At 36.4% G+C, this 21,501-nt stretch overlaps 1 protein-coding gene across 2 annotated transcripts in view; it reads left to right on the top strand.

Moving 5' to 3' along the window:
- LOC138176051 (reelin) overlaps window positions 1-21,501 on the top strand; it is a 566,262-nt gene that overhangs the window by 532,808 nt on the left and 11,953 nt on the right. For both annotated transcript variants that reach the window (XM_069106794.1, XM_069106793.1), the window contains 11 exons: window positions 770-947; window positions 3,566-3,741; window positions 3,913-4,019; window positions 7,361-7,603; window positions 9,750-9,925; window positions 12,014-12,087; window positions 13,771-13,932; window positions 15,248-15,405; window positions 18,469-18,688; window positions 19,315-19,512; window positions 20,165-20,263. In XM_069106794.1, coding sequence (XP_068962895.1) covers window positions 770-947; window positions 3,566-3,741; window positions 3,913-4,019; window positions 7,361-7,603; window positions 9,750-9,925; window positions 12,014-12,087; window positions 13,771-13,932; window positions 15,248-15,405; window positions 18,469-18,688; window positions 19,315-19,512; window positions 20,165-20,263 — 1,791 coding nt within the window. The remainder of the gene's footprint in view (window positions 1-769; window positions 948-3,565; window positions 3,742-3,912; window positions 4,020-7,360; window positions 7,604-9,749; window positions 9,926-12,013; window positions 12,088-13,770; window positions 13,933-15,247; window positions 15,406-18,468; window positions 18,689-19,314; window positions 19,513-20,164; window positions 20,264-21,501) is intronic.

Genomic DNA, 21,501 nt, shown 5'->3' with positions numbered 1-21,501 from the left:
GTTACTTAACTCTATTAACTACTTTTAGATCAAAGTTATTCATTATAAATTAATAAAGATTTTATTATAGTTAATAAAGATTTTATTATAGTATTTGTGCCAGAAAAAAGGCAAAGGGCTTTCACTTAACCTTTCTAAAAATTTCCTATTAAATTTGCTAGCTGGCATAGTCACTTTGAAGATATTGACATTCTCCTAGGAAATCATGAGCTGTTGCTTTCCAGCTGAGTGAGAACAGCAAGAGTCTTAATGAGCCTCTTTTCAAGGGATTTTATTGTATTTTGTACATTTTCAAAAAATAATAGTATTAGATGAGTCACACTTGTGTAAGTAGGCATAACAATGGCCAACGACCAGTTCATAAAAAACCTAATTTATAATATGTTGAAGGCTCCAATTATTTTAAATGTAGGATGTAGAACGAACATATAAATATTGTTCATCAAGTTTGTTCTTTATAAAATTTAAGTGTCTCAAGTATTAATATTTGTTAATATTTATTTATATCTGAGTTAAAAGACTCCTGTTTAAAAGATTAGATGATCTTGAAGGATTCTTCTAGTCCCTTATATCTAAGACCAACATTTCACAATTAGGAACTGACAGATGAGCCAGTAATAAGGAATGATTTTTCATTAACACATTTTTTTCTTGAAAACAATTTCATGAATACTTCTTTTCAGAAATTAGCGATTATAACGGAAAATGGACCTGAATAAACAACTGACTGTTGTTGTTGTTGTTGTTGTTGTGTGTGTGTTGCCAATAGTCCGGTGAGGTTTAGGTTCTATCAGATGTACTCAGATATGCAGTGGGCCATCGACAATTTCTATCTGGGACCTGGATGCTTGGATAACTGCAGGGGCCATGGCGATTGCCTAAAAGAACAGTGCATCTGTGACCCAGGATACTCTGGCTCAAATTGCTACTTGACTCACACTCTGAAGGTAAATCTATGTGTTGGTGGAACTCTTCTTAGAAGTTTGTTATAAAGGAACCATTCTATTAATAATGTAATGTTGTCCATGATGTGAAAACCATCTTATAGAAAAGGTTATTCTTGGATGACATCCTTTAGGTACTCATTTATTCATTCAGCAACCATTATTCTCTTTGAGTGCCTAAATTCAGTAAGACTAGAAATGTATCTTCCGTATAATTAATTGCAATCTTCAGTGTTATTGTGATGTTCCAATGTGTATTTCACTGAAGTTATAAACTTAAAAAATGTTAGTGCATGAATTGGGTACTAATGTCTTTAATTCTCTTTTTGTTTTTTCTTCTCCTAATTTAAAAGTTGCATTAAGCTTTTCTTTTCCACATCTTCCTAGTAGATACATCATGTGAAGTGTATGGTACTGTTGGTGCTCTTAATGGATTAAGAGACTGCTAGATATATTATCATGAAGTGTTATATTTTCAACATCTTAATTGAACTGAATGTAGTTTTATGTGGAGGACACAGCACCATTTTTTAGTGCTAGTATCACTGACAAATATGTAAACCAAAAATAGGTAACACATACCATTTTATCTATGACACAAAATATAGAACACTTATCTTTGTGATGACAGAAAATTACTAAAATGATCAAGACAGATGATTAAAACCATGAATGTGAAAGGGAACTAGCAAAAGAAAAACATCTTCCCTCATTCTTGTTTTCTACAGCAGTCCTAAAATTGATAGATTACATTAATAAAAAAAAACTAAAGCAAGATTCATTTGTCATGGAAAATTTTTATTTAAGATTTTGATCCATTTTCCATAACGAGAAAAAAAAACCTATGTGAGTATGTATATAATGCATTTTTAAATCATTGTATGTCTTTTATCAATTGCCAAAGGCTATTTAGCATTCCCCAGTGAGTTTAAAGAATTTTATGAGTGGCCGTTAAAATGAGCTGTATTATAACCTTCCTAATGAGAACCTGTGCATCTTTTCTGACATAGTAGACTATGCTTGTCTACTAACGTTCACTCAGAATATTCATGGCTCTGTAATCTCATTGGTTTAGCATTCTCCATTGGTACAGATTATAGCTCATCCTATTGCATTCTTGTCAATATTCTCTAATAAATCCTCTATAGAAGAACTAGCCCAAAGGCTAGAGATTCCTCTAGGTCAGGAATTTCTAACCTGAGTTTCGTTAATTTTATTTTAAATAGTTTATAACCACAGTTCAATAGAATTGGGATCCTTTGTGACCCCATGTATTTTATTTTGTGCATTTAAAATTATCATCCTTAGCAGAAGTCCATAATCTTCACCAGACTATACCAGAGGGGCACCCAGCACAAAAGAAAGGTTAAAAACACCTGCTCTCCATATTTTAACATTTTGTGAATATTCAGGATGTTCATTTGTGATCCTTCAGTCTCATGCATCAACTCTTCTGATTTCCTAAAATGTAGTGGGGGTTTGTTGTTGTTTTTCTTTTTTGAACCATTTCTTGTATGTAAACCATTGTTGACAAGATGCTTCGGCCTTCCTACACCCACTATATATCTCTCCATTGCTTTTTGGGTGATCAACAATGTTAATTCATTGGAGTCTGTAGTATTCCATGATTGATTTATATCCACAAAACATCACTAGAAAGACATTGATATTAAAAAGATAGCTTTTTTGACAAGTACCAGTTCAAGTAGTTTACAGTGCCATAAATTGCCAACTTCAGTCTACATTCTCTTTATCCTACACAATTCTGAACATTAGCTATTTGCTTGTACATCTGTAGAGCCTGTCTAAAATACATGTACTAATAGATTAAGTCAATGGATTATATGTCTTTCATGATCTTGGTAGTGGGAATTTTTCATCCATTTTGTTTTTCCTATCTGACTTATAGGGCAAATATTTTTAAATAGTTGTGGATATCATTGAGGAGAATTACAGTATGCAAAGACTTTTGTATAATATTATCTATAAACGAAATCATTTAGAAACCTCACATACGGAATCCCCATTATATTTGAACTTTACATAGGAGATTATCCATGTCACCTTTGAGTATACAATACCTAATTTCATATTGATAGATGATTGTTGAGCAGTTGTCTCTTTTTTATATGTGTATATGTGTGTGTATGTATAAAGGAATCGTGAATGATCTTAACACTTTTATTGGAAGATGGTCTTTAAGGCTTCATTTTACTCTATCAAGACAACTACTTTTTTTCATAATCAACAAACAGAAAACACAGTGGGATCTTGTATTTTTTTATAGCTTTCAATTAATTGTGTAGCTGTGAAAATGTGATGTAATATAAAAAATTATCCATGAAAGCCTGCTTGTTCACTTCTTGTATTTTCATTGAGGACTCTCTTAATACACATATGGATGTTATGCCAATGAGAAAGTAAGCAGATAGACTGGCTATCTCTGTCCTTCTCTGCTACCTTTCTCGCTAATAAAATACTATTGTCCATTTTTTTCCTAATCTACTTTTTATACCTTCTTTTAAATTTGGCATTGATTTCGACCTCTGTTGTCATAATTACTCCTTAGTACTTGCTGATTAGCAGCCGCTAAAATGGTTTTGTCCTGCTTATTTTTCTAGACTTTCCTAAAGGAACGTTTTGACAGCGAAGAAATCAAACCCGACTTATGGATGTCCCTGGAAGGTGGAAGTACTTGTACAGAGTGTGGGATTCTTGCAGAAGATACTGCACTTTATTTTGGAGGATCCACTGTGAGACAAGCTATCACTCAAGATTTGGATTTAAGGGGTGCAAAGTAGGTCATTCTCTTAGATTTTGCAATTTTACATAGCGAATGGGAACCAAAACATGGATGAGGAAGGGTGACAATGTTATTTAATACTTGATCAGGGCATTAATTCTGGGGAAAAATAATAAAGGTCTATTATATAACCATTCTAATAAATAATTGCTTTTATCCATTTAGATTTCTGCAATACTGGGGACGAATTGGTAGTGAAAATAATATGACCTCTTGTCACCGGCCAACCTGCAGGAAGGAAGGAGTACTACTGGATTACTCCATTGATGGAGGCAAGTTTCAATATGCTGTGAACAATTCTTTTAATTCTTGAAAACAAAAAATTCTTTTAATTCATAGTCCCTCCCATGTGCCACACAGATAAATGTACATGTGGGGAGCTCTTCAGAGTATGCAGGAGAGTGGTACCAGATCAGATAACCACAAATCTATAACTACAGGTCTCAACTGAATATTAAATCAGTCCCCTGATATGTCACAAGTCATGAGCAAATGTGCTGCCAAAAATATATAGGTTGAAAGAAAACATTTTTAATTATATATTTTATGAACAGAGAAAACAGCAATTTTGATTATGATCATCTAAGTAAAAATTTTTAAATCATGAAAAAGCTTGACTGTTGTGCAGTGTAACAGACACATATAATCAAAGACATAAAGGTACATAAGAAAATCACACTAATTCAGGCTAATCAGGGAAAGGGAAGTGTGAGTTGGTTAAAGGCCTGAGTTATTGAATATTTTTATTGAAATATAGCATTGTTACTTTCCAGTATCTAAAATAACTCAAGGCAATATTGCCTAATGGAATTCTACATGTTAATGAGTGGATAAGAATGACTATTTAGGAAATTAATTGGTCACCATCCCTCTCCTACTTTCATTCTTCCTTTTCAGGGCTAATACCGCCATTATGCCTTTGATCTCTCCTTGAGAACCTTACTCAATCCTTCTTTCCCTCTCTCTTGAATCTTTAATTTCATAATAATAATCATGGGGTTCATACTTGAAAGGAACCTTTGCGATCACCTAGTCTAATCCTCTCACTGTACCAGCTATAGAAATCAAAGCCAAGAGAAATTAAGTAATTCATTCAAGGTTACAAAGATAGCAGATATCAAATCTCATATTTAGACCTCGGGCTTCCAACTTAAAATCCATCACTTTTCAAGACATCCCTCTCTTCCCAATGGCCCATTCATTTCCACCTGCCAACATACCCAGGGCTTCCCTATGTATGAACAAAACATTTTCCCTCAAATCTACCCTCTCTTAGTGATCGCTTCCCTTTCGTGACCAAACTTAAAAGTATAGCTCTCCTTGCTGCCATTCATTCCCTTAGCTTCTTGAAATTTGGCTTTTCCTTCAATCTCTATATTAAACTGTCTCCAAAAGGTAACCTTCTGGCCACCAAATCCAATTCCTTTTTTTTCAGTCTTCTAATTCTTGACCTTTCTATTACATTAGATGCTCTGAATTAAAACACTCTTCCTTTGGCTTATTTAACAATGAATTACCCTCATTCCCATCTTATCTTTCTGGCCCATCTTTCTTTAGATTCCCTTCTTCCTCTCATTTCTAAATGTCTACATCTACCAAGGTTCTAATCTTGCCCTTCTACTAGCTCTCTCCACTCCCTTCCTTGGTGACCTCATCTGCAGTTCTCCTACTATTTCAACTATCATATCTGTATTAATTCATGATTTCTAAATCTTTATCTAGGGCCCTGACTTCTCTCCCAGACTTCAAATCTGCATAGCTCTCCTTTTCATACTTTTAAATTCAACATGGAAAAAACCTTTCCCTGCCCTTCAAACCTTCTTCTCCTCCCAATTTGCTCGTTCATCTCTGTTAATCTGTCATCATACTGTTTGTACTCAGTCTCAAGAAATGTCTCATTACTTTTAACAAAAGACTCCTCTTTCCACGCATTCAACAAGTTACTAAATTTTACTGATTTTTCCCTCAAAACCTCCCTCACATCCATTGCCTTTTTTCCATTGCCATTGCCAAATTGCTACCAATATACTCAAGTCCAGCCCCTCATTTCCTCTTGCATAGACAACAGTAAAGTCTTCTAGCTTCAAATCTCTATACCTCTAATTTTATAGATGATTGCCAGATTGATTTCACTACATAGATCATGTCACGTCATCCCCAACACTGTTCACTCCCTATTCCCTAACAGAGTCCAATCTCCTGGCATTCAATTTGTGTATCACATGATCAGACACAAAGTGTCCTGGGCTTTATCAACTCTTGCCTTGGTCCACATTGTTCCATTTACCTGAAATTCCTAATACCTACCCATTCTTCAAATCCAACCTTGTATGCCAACTCTACTATGAAGGATTCCCTGGTTTACCACAGGTATAAAAGGTATCTATATCTTTTGAACATCAGACCTTGTTAGGATCTCTTTCACCACTTTCACATTTTTCCTTCTTATATTCTTTCTACTTATGTGTATTCTCTTGCTTCATTTTTATATCACCAATAGCAAAGTGCTTTGCACATAAATAAAAACAAAAAAGTATGTATTTAAGTGCTTATGAAACATTTGAGGACACTTGAAAAGGTATTCTTTTGTTAAGGGGTCCCCTAAACTTGTCTTTTTGAGTTGCCACATTTTCCAAAAACATTGGACCCAGAGTACACAGGAGGCCCTGAACTAGGACCACCCCCCTCACCCTGGAGCTGACATAATTTGTTGTTTGTACCACAAAATGGACTCCCTGTGTGTCCTTGGGAGTCAAGAAAGGCACCAGTCAGTCTGCACTAGACTGCACATTGCTTGTGCAGCTGGGATCCTTATAGACAAGCAGACCATCATATCTTCATAGTCTAGCAGTCCCCAGGGAAAAAGAATGTGGTTTTTGCCATCTTAATTATTCATGATTTCTCCTCCTCTGTTTGGATTGTGAACTCTAAGCCTGGCCTGGGCTTAGAGTTCCACATGCATGTTCATTTCTCTTGTAATAAATCTAGTTGCTATGCGATGTCTCATAGATATTGTTTTTAGTTAACACTTTTAAGGGACTTAAAAATTCTCCTCCAATAGTACCATTGTACCATTCATCTGTTCAGTGAATGATCACTTAATTGGTGATTCAGAGATAAACTTTAGAACTGTCTCTAGCTAACTAATCACAAGTTCTGGTAAGGCTGTGCTTATTAATGAAATTTTATTTTATTTTTAAAATAATCTAGAAGTTATATTTATATAAAATCTCAAAATCTCAAATTACTAATACAGTCTTATTTCTGATAAAATATATAGAACTCTAACAAAAAAAGAAAGACTATAGTAGCCTTTGGGATATTTTCTCTCTTTGATTACATTTGAAATAGAACAAATTTTTTAATTACTCTTACAATTCTATGCCTTTATGTTTCAAAATATCCCAAACAAACAACTGGGTTTTTTTTTTATTAAGTACTCCCCTAAGGTAGAAGACACTGAGTTAATGAAAACATTTAGTTTTTTACACGCTTCTTTTGTATGCTGGCTGAGGACCTATCAGAAGCTTAGGTTATTTCTACTATAAGAAGTGTGCTTATTTTTGCAAATGTGAAAACAAGCACTTTATTTATTTGCTTGTTTTTGTTGCAGGGATTACCTGGACCTTGCTCCATGAGATGGATTACCAGAAGTACATTTCTGTTAGACATGACTACATACTTCTTCCAGAACATGCCTTAACCAATACAACACGTCTTCGATGGTGGCAGCCTTTTGTAATCAGCAATGGGATAGTGGTTTCAGGTGTTGAGCGTGCTCAGTGGGCATTAGACAACATATTGATTGGAGGAGCAGAAATCAACCCCAGTCAATTGGTGGATACTTTTGATGATGGTAAGAAAGAAGACGTCAAATGTTTTTTGTACTATAAAGCTTTGGCCCTGTGGTTTATCAAACTTTAATTGTTGAATTGATGGTATCCTTCTCAACATACTTTCTATATTGTAACACTGTTCCTAGGTTCCAAAAACTAATTTCAGAAACTAGAGATGTAATCAGTTTCTCTTTATTATTCCCCAATATTTAGCAATAAATGCTAAGTCAATGGTAAATGCTTAGTATTACCACCATGCCACTAAGAAGTGAAAACAGAGCCCAAAATACAACTTCTATATCTAAGTGGGGTTCACTGAATGATATAAACCTATCAGCTAAGTCTAAGGATGATAAAGGCTGCTGTAACATGACTGATACCTCCAAGGTCCTATCAGGCCTGTGCAATTTTCCATGTCCCCACACTCAAATCTGTGAAAAGTTAGAAATAATTAAAATTTGAAAAAACTGTATCAAGGAAATTCAAGGGAAAAAAAGCTTTGCTTCCTACTGTTATCAGTTATCAGTAAAGATGTTTGCTTTTGATGTGACCTTGAAGCAGGTTTGGGGAGCACTGATTGGCCATAGTATAGGTGAATGAACTTGTTAACAGTCTTTCAGATTTACAGTTGGTCTTTTGGGCACCTTATCCATAACACATATTTAATGCCTTCAGCAGCCTTAGACACAGGGGCCTGTTGCCTGGATGAAAGGTCTATATTCCATGCAATTTCTCCTAATTATCTAGGATGACACACACTCAGTAAACTTGGGAGGCAACTGTTAACTAAAGATAGGCAGCCTGAACATTGCAAATTCAAATAATTATCCTGAGAATTCCTTCAAAGTTTCTAACAGAAATTACAAAGAAAAAAATTGAATTTTTAACAGGCAAGGTAAGAAAGTATAAGTAGTTACAATATACTCAAACAAAAGCTATTACCTCGACAAACAAGCAAAAGGGATTACAATGCATTCATTCTATTTAATAAGTGTTTCATGGATTGAGGAAAGCAATTGAACAAAATGGGGATTGCCCTGGCAGTTTCAGTATACAATAGGAGGTAAACGGATCTTACCCCTCACAGGGGTTTATTTCACCATTTAATCTTGCTTCTACAGGCAAAAATTCATAAATTAATGGCACCTGGAATTGTGAAATATGCTATAACTAACAAATACACTGAAATCATTTTAGTTTGATCATTTTTGCATTACCATAACATATTTGGCTCACCATCACATACTTACAGCTGTTACTTTATAAACAAGCATATTTCTCTAATAGTAAGGAAATGTTGCCATTTAAGGGTTATATAATCATGACACTAGAACTTAATGTTTTTCTTCGGCCTGACTCTTTGCCGTGACACTATGCACTGTATGAGCTAAATTAAATACAGATAAATTTGCTAGAGTATGAAAAGGCTACTCATCAATAAATGTTTCTTAAGCTAAATGCTAAAGATAACCAAGACAAAAACACAGCAAATACTGCCCTTTAAGAGCTTATATTACACTAATAGGGATACAATTTATACATAAAAGATAGAATACAATGAATTTGAAGAAAAGAGAGAGCACTCAGAACTAGGGAGATCAGAGAAGGCTTCATGGAAGAAATGGCACTTTTGCCAGTCATAAACTCAGTTTACTCCACACATCAAATTTGGCCTGCTTCAATGCACAGACATACAAATGAAATGTATAGGTTAGAGAAAAGAGTGTAGAATTCATGAAGAAGAGAAATATGAAATCAGTCTAGAAAGGCATGCCAAGATGAAGGTTGCATTTTATCCTGAGAGTGTGGCAGAAAAGGGTTACTTCGGCAGCTTTATGGAAGATGGATTGGAGAGGAAAGAGTAGAATCAGGAAAAACCAAATAGAAGGCTATTACATAGTCCAGGATAGAGGTAATGAGGTTCTGAACTTGGTTGTTGGTCATGTAAGTGGAGAGAAGGGAATGGATGCTAGAGTTCTGGAGGTAGAATCAGTAAGACATGGCCATTGACTGTATATTGAGGGTAAGGGAGAAGGAGTCAAGGATAACTTCAGTTATTAATCTTAGTAGCTGGGGAACTTGGAGGAGGGGTGGATGGGAGGGAAGGATACATCATCAGTTCTTTTTTCAATTTTGAGGTAATTTATTTCCAATTTTCCATAACAGAAGGCATTTCCCATGAAGAAAACTGGAGTTTTTACCCTAATGCAGTCAGGACTGCAGGATTCTGTGGAAATCCGTCATTCCACCTCTACTGGCCAAATAAGAAAAAGGACAAGACCCACAACATCCTCTCCTCCAGAGAACTCATCATACAGCCAGGCTACATGATACAGTTTAAAGTAAGAGAATGTTGTTCTTCAAAATGGTTTATGTCATTACATCACTTATAAGGCCCCTTTGCTGCTGAAAATAGAGGAGTAAATTCATCCATTCATTCACTGATTATTTATTCAAAGAAATGTGTTCCCATAGACATATGTACTATATTTCAAAAACACTTTTATTTAATAAGTACAATTATATCTACAAAGAAGCATCATGGAAGAGTGAAGAGAGAAAACAGGTCTTAAAGTCGGGAACACCTGGGATCGGCATGACTGTCCTATCTCACTCCCTGCCCCCCAACCTACTCACCCCTCAAAGTTCATTAAGACAATGAACTGCAAAGCACTTTAGGGTCTGTATTGATAGAGGGAATTTCCTGATAAGGGGTTGCCTATTTATGGGAAATCACAGGTAAAGTCCCTTCCTCCAAAAAATAGTTTAGTGAGATACTATCTCTGGAGTGTTTGAAAAAAGTGTCAAGGGGCGGCTATGTGGCACAGTGAATAGAGCACCAGCCCTGGAGTCAGGAGGACCTGAGTTCAAATGTGGCCTCAGATACTTAACACAAAATTAGCCGTGTGACCTTAGAAAAGTCACTTAACCCCAATTGCCCTTCCTTCCCCCCTCCAAAAAAGCAGGAAAAAAAAGAAAATGTGTCAAGAAATATTAACTGTCTTACCATTAAGAAATGTGCACTCTGCCTACTTAGTAAATTTTACATTTATAAACTGGAATACTGTTTTCTGTACTTGCATATGTGAGATCTTAGTAGGAACTTTTGTTTCCTTCTATAAACTTTTTTCTTTCCTTTTTTTTCTTTGTTTTTAATGGACTTTTTTATCTTTCTGCTTTTCTTGGCCTTTATTTTTCTCTCCATTTTAATCTCTCTCCTTTTCTTTCTCTTTATGTCATCACCTACACCTCAGTGTCTCATAGGCTCATCTTTTTTTCCTTTCAGGAAGATCTGAGTTCAAATATGGCCTTAGTCACTTATTCACTGTGTGACCCTGGGCAAGTCACTTAACCTGACTTCCTCAGTTTCCCATCTGTAGCATGAGCATAATAATAGCACCTCCATCCCAGGGCTACTGTGAGAATCAAACGATATAATATTAGTAAAGTGCTTTCCAAACACTAGAGCAATATATAAATATTATTATAGTTGTTATTATTTCCTACATCTCTAGCTTTCAAATATGCTTGTGTCCAAAAGTCCTATAGGGGCATAAAATGCACATGTTTTTTTTAAATCCTAGTAAGTCTGCACACACGTGTTCAATTCAGATGAGTAATGGACACATGGTTGGTATCAAAAAGAGATAGTCTTCCCTCCCAAGCCTAACCCCTCAACCTGTCCCTTGGATTTTATTCCACCCTGTTTCCCCTTTGCTTCATCAGTCATTGGCTCCTCTGCAATCTTTTCTCCTCTCCTAGCTTCTTCCCCCTAATCTACAAAAAAAAAAAATGCCCATTTTCCCCATCCTTAAGGGGAAAAAAACCCTTACTACTTCAAGCCTACTTGAAAAAAAAACCTTACTACTTCATTTTATATTTCCTCCCCTTTACTACCAAACTTCTACCAAGAGTAGTCCACACTCTACCTCCATTTCTTCAAGCTCACTCTGTCATCAACTCACCGTGTGACTTCCTCCCTCCCACCCCACTAAAACAGTGCTTTCCTTATCAGTAAATCCAATGACTTCTCTATTGTCCTCATGTTCACAGATTCTCCCAGTGGCAGAGATCACCAATACTTAATTTCCTCTCCTCCCTTAACAGCAATGACACTGTATTTTCATAATTCTCCTTGTATCTTTCTTATCACTTTTTCTCTTTGAATAGCATTACTTTCTTTTAGTCCACTTCATTCCCTCTCCCTTTCCCAAATTCCTAAAAAAAATGTATTATGTTAATTAAATAACTGGAACTAGTAATTTTTGAAACACTTACCTCTGATCTTTCTATTCCCAGTTGCATTTATTTAATAAGATTGATAATTGTGATTTTTTTTGTTTCCTTGCAGGCTATTGATGTTTTCTAAATATTGTAGCATATTGTGATATATAATCATGATAATAAATGTCCATTCACATTTGTTTCAGATTGTAGTGGGATGTGAAGCCAGTTCTTGTGGAGACCTCCACTCTGTAATGTTAGAATATACTAAGGATACAAGGTTAGTGAAATATTTCATTATTTAATTTAAAATTAGCCTACAGAATAAAATTTTTCATCTAAGTTCAATAGAATTTCTTACAACCTTTCTTTATTAATTCACTTAATAAATGTTTATACAATGTGCCAGGAACATTGTAGATGCTGGGAATACAAAGACAAAAACAAGAAGCTTACATTCTATTGAAGGGAAACAACATGAACATGGATATATAAAAACAAAATAGAAACAGAGTAAATTCAAAGTAATTTCCAGAATAAAGAGCTACCAGAAACTGCAGGGAAATCAGAATAGCACTTGAGATTAACCTTGAATCAATCGGGAGATTCTGTAAGGTAAAGGTAAGGAAGGAGAGGATTCTAGGCATGAAATTTGGGAAAGCCTGGACAAAGGCACAGAACTAAGAGTTGAAGTATTTATGAGCAACAGAAAGCAGAACAGTAATGTGCAATAAGCCAGGAAAGGAAGACTGAAGCCAGGTTGTGAAGGGCTTAAAATTTAAAAAGAGGTGTTTGTATTTACCCTACAGTGATTTGGGAACCTCTGGAACTTCTTGTTCTGGGGAGGGATATGATGAATTTGGCAGCTATATGGAGGCTGGATGAGAGAGGCTAGAGAAATAGAGAGCTCTCTTTGAAGATTATTGCAATAGGCCAGAAGAAAGGTGGCAAGGGCCTAAATTAGAATGGTGACCCGGGACAGCTAGGTGGCACAGTGAATAAAGCACCAGCTCTGGAGTCAGGAGAACCTGAGTTCAAATGTGACCTCAGACACTTGACAGACTTACTAGCTGTGTGACCTTGGGCAAGTCACTTAACCCCAATTGCCTTACCTTCCCTCCTCCAAAAATAAAATAGAATGGTGATCAAAGGAAGAATGAAGAACTGAAAATTATTCCAATTTTGTAATCTAGTTGACTGGAAGGGTAGTGGTGCCTTCTAGAAGAAGGAAATTAGGAAAAGGTAGGGTTGGGGTCAAGGGAATAATGAGTTCTGTTTTGGACATACCAAATTACGCTTATGGTACAAAGTTAAAAATCTTTAATAGGCAGTAGGTGATACATACTAAATCTCAAGATAAAGATGTTGGATGGATATGGAGATCTGGGAGGCATTTTCATAGATACATGGTCAAATCCAAAGAGAACACCAAGAGAGAAATTATAGAGAGAAAAGAGGCAAGGACAGTACGATAAGCTATTCCCACATGTATGAACTGAAACATAACCAAGGAGAATAAGAAATAGAAGAAGAGAGTAGTGTCTTGAAAACCCAACATCGTCATTTATCATGGAGTAGTCTAGAATGATGAGGACTGTGGCCACAAATTTGAGTTTCCATTTGAGTGAAACATTTTTTGAAGGAGAATTTTGGTTATGGTCTTAAATATATTTAAGTTGGAAAGGTCAGGTGAAATCTATCATGAGTAATGTCATAATTACTAAAATAACAATCTTTTCTATAGATTTATATAGATAACAAAAATTCTAAACCTATCTTGCATTAAAACAATTATCTGTCTATTCATCATTTGTAATAAAATGTGTCAAAAATTTAAATCATCTTAATTTAATTCCAAACTCACCACTGTCATATTAGACTTGCTGCCTATTCTCCTTTTTAAGATGATTCTAATGTATTTTCTTTGGGATTGCTTTATTTTGTTTTGCTTTGTTTTGGGTAGGTCTGATTCCTGGCAGCTTGTCCAGACACAATGCCTTCCTTCTTCTTCAAACAGCATTGGCTGTTCTCCCTTCCAGTTCCATGAAGCTACTATCTATAATTCTGTCAACAGCTCTAGTTGGAAGAGGATAACCATCCAGTTGCCTGATCATGTGTCTTCCAGGTAGGCTCCATAACATCATATTCTCATGGAACTATCAGATGATCTCTGACAAGCTCATCTGAAGCTCTAGGGAAGTCTGAAAAAACAAAAGATAATTTTAATTTTCAAACAGCAGAATGAAGTTGTTGATCGTAGCCTAGGAACTAAAAAGAATGGGGTTCAAGTCCTGATTCTGACACCTACTGGCTGTGTAACCCTGGGTATATCATTTACACCTTCAGGGAACAAGACAGCTCTCTGAGACTATACTTCAAATAGTCCAGATGCCAACCTACAGTGGCAGAGGAAATCTCCTCACCCAGAAGTTTCCTGTACCAATGAAATAACAAGTTCAGTCCTTATCCTAACAAGACAAAAAGCTGGCAATTGTATTTTCCAGAAATGTTTTAGTTTAAGCAATCAAAGCCATGGAGGAAATAGGAAATTAAGTGCAAAAAAAATGCATACAATGCCAGCAACTTAGACATTTATATAACTTATGTTATATAAATGACAGAGTCCCAGACAATGTTACCTAAGGGCACTTATACCAAAACACAAATTTGGAATCTGTATCAATGCCACTCTAGAGATTTCCTTTGGGAAAACTGACCTCATATAAGACAAATAAACACAGCACACAGGGGGGCTGCTAGCACAGGTTCACTCTTGATCTGGTCAGATAGAAAAGACACTAAGAAGGGATTAATAATCTTACTTTATTCTAGTCTAGTTTTCTCAGAATGGGACTGATGATAATGGGAAGACAAACTCCTACAGCATTCCCTAATCACCCTTCTTACAGGGGCAAGCAAGAAGGGAGAGGCAACTACTCCTACATCTCTATGGGGTCAATTAGACAGGCACAACTTATACATCCCCTAAATCTCCTCACGCCTCAGTGGGGGCCAGTTGAGGCATACACAGCATTCGTGTATTCAACCCAAAGGTTCTTCATTCACTAACCAATGCCTACATGCTTTTTAGGGGCAACGGACAAAGAAGGCATATTGCTAGCAATAGCCTCACAAGTTTACACCACCCCATCCCTGTATCTCACTGTTCAGTTGCAGTGGGTGTTTATATTATTTATCATTAAATAATGCTGCGCAAGCATGGTGAAGATGTTTTGAACCATAACTGTGGGAACTCATATCTAATACCTGGAAACAAGAGATAGTTATGGCTATTGATCCTGAGAAACTGAACTCTAAGAAATAATAACAAAAATCCAATTTACACACACTAAAATGTACCTTGCACTAAAATTCGCCTTACTTATACCTTGTTACTACGTAATAACTCTGTGTAATAATAGTCCTTTTTTCCTTTATAGTGCAACACAGTTCCGCTGGATCCAGAAAGGAGAAGAGGCTGAAAAGCAAAGTTGGGGAATTGATCATGTCTACATCGGAGAAGCCTGCCCCAAACTCTGCAGCGGCCATGGATACTGTACAACTGGAGCTGTCTGTATCTGTGATGAAAGTTTCCAAGGTCAGAACTCCTGAATTTCCTTTCCAATACAGTGAACTGTCTAAATTAATTCCTTCCTAACATCTGTAGAAAAATAAGCAAGCAAATAAATGAAAAATCAGTTACTGGGCACTTACTATATGGTAGGCACTCTAAGTGCTGGGAATACTAACATAAAACCGAAGACAGTCTCGGTCTCAAGGTGCATACATTCTAATGGAGGAAAAATACACATAAAAGAGTAGCCACCAGGGAGGGGTATTTTGGTTTAGAAAGTTATGAGAATGGCTAAGTATCTAGGGAGCAAGGGCCAGAGGATATTCACACATAGTGGCCAAATGGCCAGTGAGTGAAATGAAACATGGCTGGAGCTAAGCATAGATGGAGTGAAAGATATGATTCTGCTTCCAATTAGGACAGCAAGACCTCAGAAAAGGAATTTTGGAGGGGTGAAAGGGTTACGTCCTCTAGGGCAGAGGTATCAAATTCAAGGTCAGTTGTCCAAGGGACAGCAAGACTCCTCTGGGAACCAGATCAAAATGTAATTGGGAAATACTGATCAAAACAAAAACACAATAGAAATCTAGATAATGCTAAAGGCAGATTTCCAAGTCAAGATGCTGCCAGGGATCTATTTCTATGTGAGTTTGACACCACTGCTATAAGGTGGTGATATCAAACTCACATACAAACAAACTGAGACCACTTATCTGTACATAAGGGATATATATATATATATATATTGACTTAGTTTTAAAATGAAATGTCATCTATATTTTGTTATATTTTTATTTATTTATTTTGTTAAATACTTCTCAATTACATTGTAATTTGGTTCAGCTACACTTGGATCACATGTTTTATACACCTGGAAGGTGAAAGATGAAATGCCTGAGGAAACAAATCTGAGCATAATGATTATTAAGCAATGCATGCCAATTACCTAAAAAATTGAGACCAGACCTCTTCAGCTTAGGGGCTAGACCCTGAATACAAGGGAAAACAGACTTTTGTGCATTAAAAACTATTACTCAAATAAGACAAATTACTTAAAAGAAAACAATAAACCAGGATACAAATTAGGTAATCTGATTTCTAATTAGAGGAAAAATCAAGGACTTTCCCAGTTGGGAGGGGAAGGACAAACAGGTACAATTTCCTGAAATCAGAGGTGTTCTACTTCCTGAAAGTATCTGGATTCGATCAAAGGAACATGGAAACAATAACTGATTAACCAGGATGGGGCCAGTTTTCAGATAAGATGTATGAGTTTCCCTGAGATGTGTAATGGTAAAAGCTGAAATTTTATCAGTCACCCTAAAGTTGTATCAAATTTGGATCTAACGGGGTTTTCTGGTCAGTATAATCTAGGTCCTTAGCTAAGGGTCTCTAAGCAGTAGGCAGAAATGGTCCAGCTTCCTGGCTAAGCTAGGTTCAAACAATGCAACAATGTCTTCTCACAGTTACCACAACTGAATAAAGTTTTCTCACCAGACAGAAACTGAACTAGACCCAGAATCAAATAGAAAGGGAACTAAGCTAGATCCAGAATTGAGTCACAAGGTGGAGTCAGTGCAGTTCATTCAATTCCTACTACAAGCTGCTGTTCTAAATCCCCTCACACCTCTGCCCGGGGCATAATAGTTGATATTTCTGCAGTACTTACCTAGGGTCACACAGCTAGTGTCTGAGGCCAGAGGTGAACTCAGGAGGATTAATCTTCCTGACTCCAGACCCAGCCCTCTATCCACTGCACCACCTTGCTGTTCTACATTAGATTAGCTTAGGGTTTCCCTGGTACCTGTTTGCCAAATTTTAATTTCAAACAAATGAGTCATAGTTCTAGAGTTCACTATCATTTTTAACCTTCAGAATATCTATTTTATTTTATTTTATTTGTAGTTGGGTCTGCCCTGACTACAAGTCTATTCTACGTGATAAATAATTAGAGGCATAGATGCCACACTTATTCTTGGAAGTCAATTTTTGTGCCAATTTTTCAAACTATAAATAGGAACTTAAGCTATTTTATAAAAAAAAATAGAGAAGTAAAGGGTAGAAGTGGGATTGCTCCCATGCTGCCATTATAGCATACTTACCCTTGAAAGAAGAAAGATAATGGATGCTGTTGGGATGCAATGGGATGCTCCCTTGATTTGGGAGTTAGGAGATCTGGGTCCCAGATGTGATGACACCTGGGATGCTATAAGAACTTGGGCAAACCTTTTAACTTTTCTGGGACTCAGTTTCTTATTTGCAAAATGATGGATCAGGAGGTAGAGAAGCAGGGTCCATGCCAGATATTTTGCACCCATGATCAAAACACAAGTAAGAGTTTGATGTGAACCATAGGAAAAGACAGCCTGCTCCTGGGGGCAATTTGCTTTCCAACCTGACTGGGAAGGAATCCTTCAAGTACCAAGTGAATGTGCAGCTAAAAAAAGGAAATGTGGGTGATAAAGGCTGATTAACTCTAAGGTCACCTTCTGTCTATTTCATATATATCTTGTATGGTCTTATTTATTTATGTGTTATATCACCCATTAGAGCATTAGATCCTTGAGGGCACTCATTTTCATCTTTCTTCATATTCCCTGACTTTAACAGGGCCTAGCACCTACTAGGCACTTAATCAAATGAAAAGTCTTGAGGACCCATTGCAACTCACCATGACACTGAAAAGTAAATGAATCAAAAACATCCCTATTTTTCTACCATTTAAATTAAGGTAGAACTCTCATGCAGAGGTAACTTATTTAAGCAGATATTCCCCAGTTCTTCTGCAACATACATCAGCCAGCATGACAGATAAAAATTCCAAAGATGTCATAAATTTTAAATGCATTGACTTGAGCAATTGGTATGTATAAAAAAATGCTTTGGCAATTGCTGAGTTTAGAAAACACTGACTTAGAGATTACCGACTGTCACAACCCTAAGAGAATGTCCTGAAGAAAGGAGAACCAAAGCTTCACATTTTGTCATTCTGGTCATAATTATAATGTACTAAATCATAATTTTGTTTGTTCCTGCTCTCTGGTGACTCTCCCAGCTTGCTCTTACAATGATTTTTTTCCCCTCTAGGAGATGACTGTTCCATTTTTAGTCATGACCTTCCCAGTTACATTAAGGACAATTTTGAGTCAGAAAGAGTCACTGAAGTAAATTGGGAAACCATACAAGGTGGTGTAATTGGAAATGGATGTGGACAGCTGTCACCCTATGCCCATGGAGACTCTCTGTACTTTAATGGATGTCAGATAAGGCAAGCTGTTACAAAGCCACTGGACCTCACCCGAGCAAGGTAATGAATGACTCTACATTCAGGTCTGGAAATAGTGTGCTGAGTGTATACAGAACCAGTTCTCCACTAATCAAAGTAACAGAGTAGATCCCTAGTACATATTCTCAAAGGCAGATAATCCAGATATGGATATCTTCAGCTTACCTGGCTTCCCAATTGTACGTTACTTAATTTACTATTAGAATCTACTTAACAATCCTCAGCACAAACTATCTGAGGGGTAGAGATTTAAGAGTGTAGATATTTTTACTTCATTGGCCTGTTAACATCCTCAGTGGCCTGTTTAACTTCTGTTGCCTTTCAGCAAATACAAAGTATAGAGGTGCTTGCAGCATTTCGGTAAAGTTTTAAAGCATTATAGGTAACAAACACATAGATTTAACAATCAAAATTTTTTTCTTAAAATATGAAATTAGCCTTTGTGAGATATTTAGAATATATTATGAAATAGAAATTTAACAAACTGCAGCATTAACATGTGTGTTAGAAAACTGGATGCTTCTCTTTTATGCAGATTTTGAAACGAGAAATACACACACACATATATATAAAACCAACTTTAATACTTAATGTAATTTTCTTTAAAATTATTTCCCCTGGCTTTTGTTTTTCACTTTTTTTAACAGCAAAATAATGTTTGTTTTACAAATCGGGAGCACTTCACAGACAGACAGCTGTAATACCAATCTGAGTGACCCCAATACCGTAGACAAGGCAGTTTTACTCCAATATAGTGTAAATAATGGCATCACTTGGCAAGTCATCGCACAGCATCAGCCAAAGGACTTTATACAAGCACAAAGAGTGTCCTATAATGTTCCACTGTAAGTACTAGATTTCTAAAGACATTCTCACAAATACCTACTATAATTTCTGTTGGTGGGGAGGGGCAGAAATGAATCAATGCAAAATAAAAGCTTTCATCTATTTCCTAACACTGACCAGTAAACAAATAAAGAATAATAATGAAAGGGAAAATGATTACATTGATGTTTGTTTTTATCATTTGTATAGTTACCTGCCATTTCTAATCTTTTAGTCAACATTAGTAAGCATTTCATATGAACTGAGCAACACTGTACTAGATGCTATGAGGGAAATGTAAACATTTTATGACCTTGAACTGGAAGGCACCTCTAAGGTCATATAGCTTTAAACCTATCATTTTATAGATGGGAAAAAGTTGAGGCCCATAGAGATGAAATTGATGCAGCCAAGGACACAATCAAATAGAAGAGTCAGGATATGAAATGAGGTCCTCAGATATCACACCCAATAGTCTTCTTTTCACTATACTACTATATTAGCATGGTCTCTCATGTGGATTCTAAACCTTTGGGAGTATTTATAGAAATTCCTATCACTCCAGCTAATCCAAATCCTGTATCTTTGAGATCATGTTTCCATTTTAGAAATTAAGCCCCAGAAAGTTATTCCTTTCCATATTTAACTTGCTTCATCCTTCTGTTTGCATAGAGAGGCACGAATGAAAGGAGTTTTACTTCGTTGGTGGCAGCCACGCCACAATGGAACAGGTCATGATCAGTGGGCTTTGGACCATGTCGAAGTCGTTCTGTGAGTATCTAAATCATGTCACACCATGTCCATTTCATAGGGCTTTTGAAATTCCTTCAATATGGCATGATCCTTAACTAGAACTGTTCCTGAATAATGCTCTCTGCCAGGTCACTTTGGCATCCTTCAATGACTGCAAAAAGTCTATAGATTATAGTCAATCACTGAAGAAGAAAATAACTAAATAGAACAATAGTCTGTGTGCCTTAGAAATTTCCATAAGGAATATATTCATATTAAAATTTTACAATATTTGTTAAATTGGTTAGGGCAGGAATCTTTAGAAACAGGGAAAAAAATAATGTACCATGATTGTTGTTTGATGAGGTGATTTGCTCTTACGTGAACTGCCTAGCTCTTTATGCAGACTATCACTGATAGAAACATCCAAAAATGTGTATTAGCCACTAATGCCTTAAGCATTTTTTCCCTTTACTGGGAAGAATACAGCTCAGAGAAGCTTTCACTTTATCAGATTCTCATTCTCAAGTCTTTTCCACAGCTTTCAAATTGTGCGTCTTCACGTCATCATTTGTCCCATATAATGGTGATAGGGGTGTCTCATCACTCTCAGTTAGCCCAGTTGACTATGTTCCCTCACAGAGAGATGACTTGCTTTTTCTCTAACAATCTAGTTCCTGTAGAACTGAAATGCTTATGTCTCGACGGGTTCGGACTGATGGCTCCCCGTGGTTGAAAAGGAGAGGCGAATCTTCCCGGTAGATAGGTTCAAATGTTCATTCTGTTTACCAAAAAACAAAAGCACTGAAATCAGTCTTTTTTGCTGATTTCAGTCATTTTGAAAGTGAAATTTAAATGATCAATTGGTAGGAATGCCACCAGATTTGTTTTCTTTCCATCATAGCCATGAATCAAATTATTTAATCTTGAGTTAGCTCTTGACTTAGTTTTCACTGAGGCACCTGCTTGCATGGCATCCATATCAACCCCCAAACCAAAGAGCAAAACAGTCTCCACACCAGTCCCCACTGTGCGCTCTGCTGCTTCTACACAACTTGCTGGGCTCTGCCTCCATAACATAAAGATGAAGTAGAAAAAAATGGAGGGAGGGTCAATGATTTCTAGACTCACCTTGAAGTGAAATAAGAGGCTGACCTACTACTGCTAAGACAGACAGCGATTTTTACTAAGGCATTCCCTCCTGGGTTCTGAAAGGAATATTTGTAAGATAAAGGATTTTAGAGCAACTTTGCTATAATTACTTTTCCCTTTAGGGT

This window comes from Petaurus breviceps, unplaced genomic scaffold, assembly GCF_028583685.1.
Source record: "Petaurus breviceps papuanus isolate PSGF00001 unplaced genomic scaffold, PetGlider_PUasm1.0 80, whole genome shotgun sequence".
In the NCBI taxonomy this organism is placed as follows: domain Eukaryota; kingdom Metazoa; phylum Chordata; class Mammalia; order Diprotodontia; family Petauridae; genus Petaurus; species Petaurus breviceps.
The sequence above is the reverse complement of the archived record's forward strand: the minus strand, read 5'-3'. Positions and strand labels throughout refer to the sequence as shown.